Source organism: Dama dama, chromosome 17, assembly GCF_033118175.1.
Source record: "Dama dama isolate Ldn47 chromosome 17, ASM3311817v1, whole genome shotgun sequence".
NCBI lineage: Eukaryota > Metazoa > Chordata > Mammalia > Artiodactyla > Cervidae > Dama > Dama dama.
In genome coordinates, this window is record NC_083697.1 from 51112264 (window position 1) to 51124716 (window position 12453).

Genomic DNA, 12453 nt, shown 5'->3' on the forward strand with positions numbered 1-12453 from the left:
ATTTTTTATAATGGCTCTTTAAGATTTCAAAATAGAACCATCAACCTACAATTGCCAGAGAACATAATTTTAATGTTTGATATTCTATTAACAAACTGGTGTTTTTCTTGTTGAAGAAGCTATTTGTTAAATTGTTGTTACAGAACAACTATTATTAAAGTTTTCAGTTGCTTTTTCAAGAATTTGTATTGTAAATATGAAGGGAAAAGACAAGGAAAACTGGTGCTATCTTGCATTCATCATAAATATGTTGAGATCTGTACACTTGTCATGATGATATTGTGAACAGTTACTTCCAATACGAGCAGCTAGCATGATAACCTGCGCCTGGGAGGTAATGGGCTCTCAATAAATCTTTAATGGGAAGATGGATAAAAGTGTAGCTTACCTGTTATGCTTGCAAACACTTGTGCCTTGCAAGTCGGGTGAAACACCTGATCCTTCACCTCCTGGTCCTTTTCAAGTTTTCCGTCAAACTTAAGTGGAAGTCTTCCAACCTCTACCTCCTGCCCCCTTCCTCCTGCTCTTCTAAGAAAATAATAATAATAGGTAGTGTTTCCTGACCCTTGATATTTGTCAGTTTGTGGGGATACTTAATTTAAAATATTTTTCACAATGTGAGCTGTTAATGTCATTTTTTTAAACAGGTGAGAAAACTCAGGCTTAGTAATTGATAAGAGTTAAGATTCAGACCCTGTTTCATACAAAAACTGGGCTCATAACCAGTGCAAAATATCTAATAATATTGATTTTGTCTTCAAGGGCCAGACTGCCTAAGTTTGAATCTGGAGACTTCAGTGTCATGTTGGAAAGTTACTTAACTGTTCCTCCATGTCTAAAATGTGCCTAATAGTGTGTCTTAGAGGCTTTGCATACTGTTTGGGATGACAAGGAGAAAGCCCTGACATCTGACACACTAAGTAATTACGAAATAATACAATAGAGACTATAATGCAAGTAGAATTCAGTGCGGGGAAATATGTTTGAAATTGTTTCTTAAAAAATTTTTTTTCAAGTATATTGCAACTATTCACATTTTATGCCAGTGACTGGACTTCTGTGTCAGTTTTGTCAAGATATTGACCTTCTGGCTTGGCTTTTCTTCCCTTATCCCCCTTGCACACTGGTTAGACTTAGTAGCCCCTCAGATACTGCACTATCTTTATCCTCTCCACGCCACACCACTTGTCCACTGCCCAGCAGATTTGAGAATGTGCTGTATTCCCTTGGAATGTTAGCGGGAATTGTCACTATCATTTATGAATTTCAACATCAGCCAATCCTTCAATACAGATTTTCAGTCATTTACATTGTCAGCTTCTTTCTCCATTCTCTAGAGAGTATTTTCAAGTATCAGTAGTACCTGTGGCCGCCTTCTTACCTGTTAGGCTCACAGCAGGCTCTCATTTTACAAAAATTGGTAAGGCTGTTGGTTAGCTGGTGGCTGACTTCTTGCTAAAATTAAAGAGACTTACACCTCTGCAGCATTTCACCCTCGATTGTTACCTCTTTTGAGGTTGTCTCCGGCCTTAACATCTAATAGACAGTTTCAGTTCTACCCTTACTGGTTCTTCTTCATTTCCTTTTATACGTTTTCTTCTTGACATTCCTATCACTGTGTTTTCTTTCTGAGAGATTTCGTTCATTTCCATGTCTTTGGATGTGAGCTATATTCCAATGAACCCTACTTTTCCAGCCCAGATCCTTCTCTGGAACTACAGGTGGTTATTTCCAACAAGGTATTGAATACTTCCAGCTTGGAGTTCTGGGACATTTCAGAGTTGACATTTGTCAAATATAGTGGAACTTATTATACACTTCCCTTTCCTGAAACAGAAGTCTTAAAAGTTGTCTTCTCCTTGTACTATCTTCTATTACCTCTTTCTTAGTGTGTCAGCCTTATTTCAAGTTTTCCTCTGTTCTTTCTTAAGTCCTTTCCCTATTTCACCACTAGAATTAACTAAAAAAGAAAACTGACTGTATGTCTTTAAAAAAAAAAAACCTCAAGATCTCAGGTTGCCTTTTGTGTACATTGAAAATCCAGATTCCACAGCATGGCGCTTTTATTTTGATTGATTTTGTTTCTTTAGTTTTACCTTGTGAGATCTTCAATCTTCATTACTGCATGTGGGATCTTTTTTTAAGTTGCCCGCATGCAAAGTCTTGGTTGAAACGTGTTGGATCTAATTCTGTGACCGGAGATCAAACTCCGACCCCCTCCTTTGGGGTTGCAAAGTCTTAGCCACTGGACCACCAGGGAAATCACAGCATGGTGTTTTTTTGGTAATGGGGTTCAGTGGCTCAGATGGTAAAGAATCTGCCTGCAATGTGGGAGACCCAGGTTCTATCCCTGGGTTGGGAAGATCCCCTGGAGAAGGAAATGGCAACCCATTCCAGTATTCTTGCCTGGAAAATTCCATGGACAGTGTAGCCTGGAGGGCTGCAGTCCATGGGGTTGCAAAGAGTTGGATAGGACTGAGCAACTAACACTTTCACTTTGGGATAAAATTAAATAATGATCTTTCCCCAGTTTCAAAGAGATGGATTTTTTTTTTTTTTAAGATTTTAAGTTTTTTTCTAGGTATTTTAAGAATTTTATTACCTGCTATTGCTTTTATCATCATCTATCTTAGGGTGGTATTTGAATTAACTTTTATATTTAATTTTTTTTTAAGATTTATTTATTTTTGGCTGTGCTGGCTCTTTGTTGCGGCACATGCTTTTTTCTCTAGCCGCGGCAAGTGGGGACTCTTCATTGCAGTGCACAGGCTTCTCTTTACCGTGGCGTCTCTTGTTGGGGAGCACGGTCTCAGGGGCACGTAGTAGGCTTCAGTACTTGCAGCACGACTCGGTGGTTGTGGCTCAGGGGCCCTAGAGCGAGGGCTCAGTAGTTGTGGCGCATGCGCTTGGTCACTCCGCAGCACCGGGATCTTCCGGACCAGGGATCGATTCAGGGTCCTTTATTACCTCTGCCCTCCTTTACATAGGTACTCCCTATTGGAACTTTTTGGTCATACCTCTATTTGACCTATGTATTTCATTACAATTTGTTTTCCAAATGTTTTACTGTCTTTAATGGACTTTGAGCTTTGTTCCTGTGGTAAGGATTAATTCTTAATTTATTAGATTCCAGCGTTACCTTTTCTGCCTTGAATTAGTAAATATAAACACTGTCATCTAGATTATCTCATTTACCCACAACCACTCTATTATTATGTCAGCATTATTCTTATTACCAGATACAGAAACCAAGCTAGATGAGGTTAAGAGATATGCCCCAGGCCACTTCTATTCTGAGTGCTACAAGTGTAAATTCCCCACGTTTGATAACTTACTACTATTCTATAGGCTTCCCTAGTGGCTCAGACCGTAAAGAGTCTGCCTGCCATGCGGGAGACCCACATTCAGTCCCTGGGTTGGGAAGATCCCCTGGAGAAGGAAATGGCAACCCACTCCAGTATTCTTGCCTTGGGAAATTCCGAGGACAGAGGAGCCTGGCGGTCCATGGGGTAGCACAGATTCAGACACAACTGAGCAACTAACTCTTTAACTTCACTTTTCATTAATCTATAGCCGTCCTCTTGTACATTTGTCTTTTTACTTATAAATAAAATAGTATTCAATTTATTAAAAGTGCTTCTTGATTATTGTTTTTGAAGCCCTTTTGCTTTAATTTTGTAATGTGTTAAATGTCTTAAGAATTAGGATTCTACTGATTAAGATATGTGAAAGGTTGATCTGTGTAGACCTTGGGTTCTTTGTATTCTATTGTATTGCTCAGCAAAATAATTGATAAATATTTTTAAGACATTGAACTTTTTATACAGCATTTGTGTAATAAATGGATAGTTGGGGTACTTTATACCTGAAACAATTAACATTGTATTTTTCCAAAATTTAATTGTTTTTCCCTAATTTGAATTACCCTTTATTAAACTTTGTGTTTAGTAACATCGTTGAGAGTAATTATGAGTTTGTGTATTAATGATAGCCCTTTCTTCCTCCTTTTGTAGGGTTGTTATTTTAAGAACATGTAATAATAAATTTGGATGACCTGAGGATTTCTTACGGTTTTGTATTTGGTGAAAAACACTCATTCTAATAGCTGGAGGAGAGGGGCTAGTCTTAGTGGTGAATTCAATTATTAAATACAAAAGTATTGCACATGATTAATTTTGCAAAGGGTTTAAAGCCTAATAAGCAATGAACTTGGTGTTTCTACTTACTCTATAAATTGTAATTGTGGTTTAATTGAGTTATATCATAAATTCCTATAGTGAGGGACATTTCTTCTTTACAGAGAACAAAGTATACTGTTGAAGATGAGCAATATTTATTTCCTCATTGTATAATATTTTTAAAATTTAGTTATGGTTTGTTTTGCTTTATTTTCATTTTAGATTTACTTGTTTGAAATGCTTTTACGCATTCTTTTTACAGAACATAGTAATATTCCAAATCTTACCCCTATAATAGTAAATATTTATATTTTATTTTAGGGAAGCTATGCGAAATTATTTAAAAGAGCGAGGGGATCAAACAGTGCTTATTCTTCATGCAAAAGTTGCACAGAAGTCATATGGAAATGAAAAAAGGTAAGATTATTTTTTCTGGTGGATAGTTAATAGTTATCACATGAATTTGCAAATAATGTATTGGTATGCAAGTAAGAGAATGGTTCTATTATTGGGTTATTTGCAAGTACAAAGTGAAAAGTACAGGATTTGTCTCTATTGTCTCTATTTAGTACAGATCCTCTGGCTAAATCCCTGATTTCACAAAATGAAATAATCCATAATTTTTATTCAGGACTGCGTGGTGTTCCCTAAGTACTTCTGTGGTACATTAGCTCATTCAAGAAGTAGTTTTCCTTTTGGTGCAAAATGTAGTTTTATAAAGAAATATGACCTCAGTATTATCATTTTTAAAAGAAAAAGGCTTAACCAAACCCCAGAATTGAATTATGGAGTGGTTGTAAAGAAAAGTACTCCCAGCCCTTTCCACCGTGGCTGTGTGCCTGTTCAGGTTAAGGGAAAAACAGCAGAGTGGAGTTGGTGCCCATGCTATGTGAATGTGGCATTACAGAAATGACCTGTAAATCAGATTAGCCAGAATTAGAGTGTAACAGATTTTAATATTTAGTGTTTACCTTAGTATCTTTTAAATTTCAACATTTTTGGTGTTACTTGTGGGTTTTTGTTACTTAGTTTCTAGAATTTTCCTGTTAATAGTTTCTCAAGTCTTTGTCTTTCAGATAGCATTTTTATGTTAAACATAAAATAACATGCTTTGGTGGACAAGGCTGCTTGTGGAGGAACATGAAAGATTTTTTGGGTTGGCTCGAAAGGTAATAAAACTGAACTGGAAGAAGGAATGAAAACTCAGGTTTAAGTATTGGATTGAAAGGAATGAGTGGAGTCTTTGTGAGTCCACAAAATCTTTGTGAGTTTGTGAGATAAAGGAAATCTTAGCATATGCATAAGAGAAAGGAAATGGAGTACATTGATTTAATGTGCTAAAAAAATTTTAAATAGTCTGTTTCTCAAAGTCCTCTAAATCTGAATTGAAACTATTTAGTTGATAATGTTATCATCAAAGAGGATGAGAGCTGAAAACAGTATTTGGGACTCATATTGTCAAGTATTCTTTTTTAGTTATTCAAGTTCTCTAAATTTCTGATTAGTCATGAAACTTAATCATCTGATTCAAATATTAGAAGTAGTTGGTACCTATGGTTTGGGACATAGAAACCAAATCAAGATATTGGCCCTTTTTTGTATGAAGTTGATACTGGCTATGCAGGTCTCCCTGCCCTGTGACATCATGTAAATATAGGAGACAGTCTTTTTTTTTTTTTTTTAACTCCTAAGCAAAACAAACCAAGATAGTACCTTCATTACTTGAGATGGCTCTCAAGGCCAGTGTTGCACCTCATAGTGAGACTGAAGGAGGAACAGCTTCCCTTTTTCCAGTCATGATCTAGACATTGTTCAGGAAATGCCTTACATGTTTTAAAGTTTTAATCCTTAGAAGAATCTTGTAAATAGGAATGCATTAGTGAGGAAACAAAAGATCAGAGACTTTAGAAATGGGATTGTAGACAATAGAATAGAAAATACTAGAGATCTCTTCAAGAAAATTGGAGATATCAGGGAGCATTTCATGCAAGGATGGGCATACTAAAGGACAGAAATAGTAAGGACCTATCAGAAGCAAAAGAGATTAAGAAGAGGTGGCAAGAATACACAGAAGAACCATACAAAAAAGGTCTTAATGACCTGGATAGCCACAATGATGTGGTCATTCACCTAGAATTGGACATCCTAGAGTATGAAGTTAAGTGGATCTTAGGAAGCATTGCTGTGAACAAAGCTAGAGGTGGAGTTGATGGAATTCTAGTTGAGCTGTTTAAAATCCAAAAAGAACATGTTTTTTTAAAGGGTTGTGCTCAGTATGTCAGCAAATTTGGAAAACTCAGCAGTGGCCACAGGACTGGAAAAGATGAGTTTTCATTCCAGTCTCAAAGAAGGGCAATGCCAAAGAACGCTCAAAACTATCATACAGTTGCTCTCATTGCACATGCTATATAGCAAGGTTATGCTCAAAATCCTTCAAGCTAGGCTTCAGCACTACGTGAACCGAGAACGTCTAGATGTACAAGCTGTGTTCCAAAGAGGCAAAGGAACCAGAGATAAATTGCCAATATTCATTGGATTGTGGAGAAAGCAAGGAAGTTCCAGAAAAACGTCTACTTCTTCTTCATTGACTATACTAAAACCTTTGACTATGTGGATCACAACAAACTGTGGAAAATTCTTAAGGAGATGGGATTACCAGACCACCTTACTTGTCTCTTGAGAAACCTGTGTGTGAGTCAAGAAGCAACAGTTAGAACTGGACATGGGATAACGGACTGGTTCAGAATTGGGAAAGGAGTATGGCAAAGCTGTATATTGTCATCCTGGTTATTTAACTTTTATGCAGAGTACATCATGCGAAATGCTGGGCCTGATGACTCACAAGCTGGAATCAAGATTGTCAGGAGAAATATCAACAGCTTCACATATGCAGATGATACCACGGTAATGGCGAAAAGTAAAGAGGAACTAAAGAGCCTCTTGATGAAGGTGAAAGAGGAGAGTGAAAAAACAGGCTTGAAACTTAGTATTAAAAAACTAAGATCATAGTATCTGGTCCCATCACTTGATGGGAAATAGAAGGGGGAAAAGTGGAAGTGGTGACAGATTTTATTTTCTTGGGCTCCAAAATCACTGCAGACTGACTGCAACCATGAAATTAAAAGATGCTTGTTCCTTGGAAGAAAAGCTATGACAAACCTAGACAGCCAGCATATTCTGAGAGCTGGACCATAAAAAAGGCTGAGTGCCAAATTGATTCTTTTGTACTGTGATACTGGAGAAGCCTCTTGAGAGTCCCTTGGGCTGCAAGGAGATCAAAACAGTCAGTCCTGTAGGAAATCAGTCCTGAATGTTCATTGGAAGGGTTGATGCTAACGGTCAAGCTCCAGTACTCTGGCCACCTGACTCATTGGAAAAGACTGATGCTGGGAAAGATTGAGTGCAGGAGAAGAAGGGGTCGACATAGGATGAGGTGATTGGATGGCATTACCGACTCAATGGACATGAATTTGAGCAAATGCCAGGAGATAGTGAATTACAGAGGAGCCTGGTGTGCTGCAGTCCATGGGGTTGCAGAGAGTCGGACACGACTTAGTGACTGAACAACAACAGTGAAAATATAAATAATTTAACAAGCTCATTATATAGCTGCTCACCTGGGCAGTGTTGCTTTCCCTCTCCCCACCTATGGATTTTTGAAGATCCATTTTAGTATGTTTTCATTCATTTATTAACTCTTCTTTTCTTTATTTCTGACAGCCTGTTAGATTCCAAGTACTATGCAAAAGGCTCTTTAAGCCAAGAGTTTTAAAAGTCGCTATGTCATTTAATACTGAAGTGGGTAACTGAGACCTGGTGGAGATACAAACAGGGAAGAGCTTCTCAAAGTCCCAGATAAGATTCCTGTTTGCTAGTCACTGTTAAAAATATAAAGCTATAGTGGCTTATCAAGTTAAAATAGGTGATTTAGTGATTATCTTTTATTATGGTTGCATTTATTTTCAATTTCTTTCTATTATTTGGGTATTGCTTAGTGAATCTAAAAACCTCAGTGAAAGGAAAGATCAAGGAATCTAAGCTTCTGACTCCAAAAAATGAAAAGATTAAAAAAAAAAATGCCAGAGTAACTACTTTCTTAAATTTACTGGGTTATTAACATTTCCAGAAGAGACATGGCACTAGTTTTATAGTAAAGGCAAAAACTTCTAAAAATTACTGATTTTTAAAAAGTATTAGTTAGTAATCAGGGGCTGCTAACAGAGGCCAGTCTCCTGGGTGATTGTCAGGGCTTCTTACTGGAAGAGGTCTTGTCCCTTGCTGCTTGGTAGAGTGTAGTAGAAAGAGGAAGATCTGCTTTCTTTCTTGTTGATCAGATTCAGGCCTTTCTGAAAAGCTGCTAAGTTTAGGCATGAGGTAACCTGGGGACATGACCACAGTCTTCTTGGCTTACAAAATAATTCCAGTGAATGATGCTAGAAATATTTGAGCAGGAAGTTTTATCCTAAAATTTAAATTGTTCTGAGAATTCACTTTTGTGCCTAATAAGGAATATTTCTTTGCTTAATACATTTGGTATCCCACTTATGTTAGTGGTTAGTTTTAACCTTTCATGAAGACGTTCTTTACAAGATTGAAAAATAAACTTTAAAAATTATTTCGTCTAGAGGAAAATTTCCATTAAAGATATGGAAATGCCATTTGATGTATTAGCATTTCTTCAACTTGGTGTTAAGGGAAGTATGAATAATCATCAAGGGGTAATGATTCTGCCAAAATAGTCAGATAATGTAAATGATGTGTTTAGATTTTGTCTAATATTATGTATTGGGCTGAATAAAAAGACTTCTTTGAATCTGTAAGGTATTTTCCAGACCTCATCTTATGATTTGAGGGAAAAGTTGTTGAATCATTCTCTGAAAATAAAGACTGATTGTTTGACTTACGAAATGAATAAAATCATAAATGTGTGCGTATCGCCACCAAGTGGTAGATAGAAGCATTGTGTGCCTAAGTTGCTTAGATGGAGCTCCTGGGAAAGATGAGAAAATAAAGGCACACTGTTTAATAAAATGTGCTTTCATAGCAGCTGTTAAACTCCGAAAGCTGACCACTTGATTTCAGACTTCTCACTAATTGTTTGGTACACATTAACCATCTGTCCAAGTTAAAAACATCGATTTACATACTACTATAAAGGTATATAGTTAATTTTTCTTCTGTTAATTAGGTGATATTCTTTCCTTCCCTTCCTTCCTTTAATTTGTCTGTAATTTTTTAAATGATGATTATCTTTTGTTTGATTATTATATTACTGCAGAAGTCTCTGGAAATGAAGATTTGATTCATTAGCTGATTTTTTTAGGGGGTGGCAATATTGGGATGTTTAAAATATGATTTCATCATCACATAGAAATGAGATAATCTTAATGTTTATATTGGATTTGCTACTTTCTTGCATCACAGCTTTTTTTAAAGTAGTTGTAGAGTTGATGTAAAACTAACGCTAGTTTAGAGACGGTTGAACACTCTTCGTTTTTCTTAGGTTTATTACATGACTGGAAAGCACTTTCAGTATAGAACCTTAGTCAGTGTTGTAAAGTGATAAAGAATTTCTTGACAATCTTTCTGATTTTATGCCCTGTTGATTTCATACCACTTCATCACAGTACTTTTGAGAAAACCGGCACTGCTGAGTCATTTGGGCTTTCTTCATGGCTCAGCTGGTAAAGTCTGGGAGACCTGGGTTCTATCCCTGGGTTGGGAAGATCCCCCGGAGAAGGGAACAGCTACCCACTCCAGTATTCTGGCCTGGAGAATTCCGTGGACTGTATAGTCTATGGGGTCACACGAGTTGGACACGACTGAGCGACTTTCATTTTCTTTTTCACTTTCACTGAGTCTTTAACAGTTTTAGACCTCTTTCCAGATGTGAAATAAAAGTATCTTCTGTGATAACTTGTTGGGATTTGATTACTATATTTGGTACACTATACTAAATGCAGCAAGTTTTATAGCTGGTATACCAGTGTACTAAGGAGACCTAGTATTTGTCAGTGCTCAATAAAATACTAATAGGAGATAAGTTTTCCAAAATTGATGGCTTCTCAGCTTCCTAATAGTGTGCCAGCTAGGAATTTGAGTCTGTGCCATGGTAAGTATTGGGTGGTTCCCAGCATTAGAGGCCAGAGAGATCGCTGGTATAGACTTGAATGAGCAAATTCCAGAACTTGCCCAGCTAATCTAGGCATCCCTCCAAATTTGGAGTGACCTGGAGCTGAGCCCAGTGCCTCCGCTGTGACCTCTGTGCTCATGGCAACAAGGAGAGTATCCAGGCAAAAAAGCTGCTCTGGTTCCCTTCTCTTCGCTCAGAAAAGTGTGAGAAGACCCTCAGAAGGTTTTCCTCCTCACTCAGCCTAACCCTTTCAGCCTACTAGATCTACTTCCCCAGCACCCCTGGCTTCGTATCCTATGGTTCTCCTCCTCTGTACTCCAGCCACGCTGGCCTGTTGTTTCTCTGCTGTCTCTTTCAGTCCTCCCTGCTTCAGAGCTTTTGTGATTGCTGTTCCCTCTTCTGAAATGCTCTTCCCCAGATACCCATGGCTTTAGGTCCTGACTCAAGGTCACTTTCTTTAAGAAATTTTCCTTGGCCAGTCTAGTCTTTTACATTTTTAAGTACCCCTTCCTTGCTTTATTTTTTTCCCTAACCAGCTAAAGTATATATGTTATTTTAGTCACCTACATTTTAAAAATTGTCTTTCTTATTAGAGTATGAGTTCCATTAGGACAAGGATTTTTGTTTAACTACTAATATTTTTCCAGTGCCTGGTACAGACTAGGAATGTAGTAAATTTTTGTGAATTAGTGAAAATTAAATAAACCCAGCTCACTTCTTATAAATTGTGTTTAGATTACCTCTTAAATACTAATTTGGTAGAGTTGAGCAAAATGTGGATGCCATTGTTTATTTTGATTCAATTCAGTTAATATTATAGTAGGTGCTGAGGGGGAAGCAAACAAGTAGATACTATGCTACCTTTAGGGGAGACTGAGAACTAAGTCCAGCATGATAGTATCTGTGTTTCTGTGCATTGTTGGCCTAAAAAGTGGTAAAAAAGCATAATAAATTAGCTGCTAAATTTTAGAATTAGAAATTTCATACAAAACTTGATTTTAGGTGACTATTGGAAAATTGGAGGATGTGACCAACACGCGACCTCCACGCCCTTAGTTCAGCCGTATGGGAATGCTTGCAGTTCTCAGTTGCTTCCTTGTCATCAGAGCCACACACTAGTGGGTGATGATCTTTGCCGTTAAGCTTTTTTTTTTCCTTACAGTGAACTTAAAAGAACTAAAATAGAAATTTCTATGCTTATAACTATATAAAAAGTGGGAATTGCCTTGAGGGTTTTCTGTTTCAATAAAGAAGGGAAGGAACATACGTCTTTGGGTAATTAAAGAATCTTTCTACTTATTTATTGTACACCCGGTCCACTCATTTAGATTACTTACCTGGCCGGTATTTGAGTTTTCAGGCCCCTAGCTGAGACATGACATATTAATAAATGTTTTAAAGTGTGTATAAGTCAGTGTGTGTAATTGAGCGAAGGAGTTACCCCCTGTATAAGAACTGGATTGATGGTCTTCTGAATTAGGTAAAATGTGGGGCTTGAGCTAGACTTCGAAGTAATCTAACTGCTACGAGAAAATTATAAGGAAGTAATTCTAGGTGGGAAGAATTTGTGAGGGCAGGTTATTGGCAACTAACAAAACAAATCTGTTGGCTGTCTTTGAGTTAAAAGAACAATAATATATTGTTCTTTGATCCACATGCAGCAGGTGTTTAGGTTGTAAGATACATGGTAAACCAATGATCCATTTTGCTTTTAATTCTTTTACTTACTTGTATTAATATTTTGGAAGTGTCTACTTTGGGCACTGCTCTGTTTTCCAGATTAGTTACCAAATGAAGTTAAGAGTGATATCCATACCAAAGATGTCATTAATTAACAGTACATCATTTTGAGTAGACTCTAAGCAGTAATTGCAGATTCTGTGGTGTTATACCCTATTTTTGTGTATGTTGAAGTACACTGGATTTTCTAAGTGCAGATGTTCAAAACTCTGAGCTGTGTGAAAATTTATGTTTCCTGATCTGAAAGTATCTAGGCTAAGTGAATGCGTAATGTCAATATAAATGAACCTTAACCGGAACAAATGGAAGTATTGATTTCTGCGCTCTGGGTATGGTTATTTGCATTACAAAAGACTTGACCAAAATGTTTCTTTAGGAGCTAACTTGGTGTAGTTCAACATG

General features: G+C 37.1%; 1 protein-coding gene across 3 annotated transcripts in view; it reads left to right on the forward strand.

Annotated features, from left to right (window-relative positions):
- The window catches only part of RBPJ (recombination signal binding protein for immunoglobulin kappa J region), a 107122-nt gene that overhangs the window by 73677 nt on the left and 20992 nt on the right, over positions 1-12453 (forward strand). For all 3 annotated transcript variants that reach the window (XM_061164503.1, XM_061164504.1, XM_061164505.1), the window contains one exon: positions 4500-4595. In XM_061164503.1, coding sequence (XP_061020486.1) covers positions 4507-4595 — 89 coding nt within the window. In that variant the 5' untranslated portion in view covers positions 4500-4506. The remainder of the gene's footprint in view (positions 1-4499; positions 4596-12453) is intronic.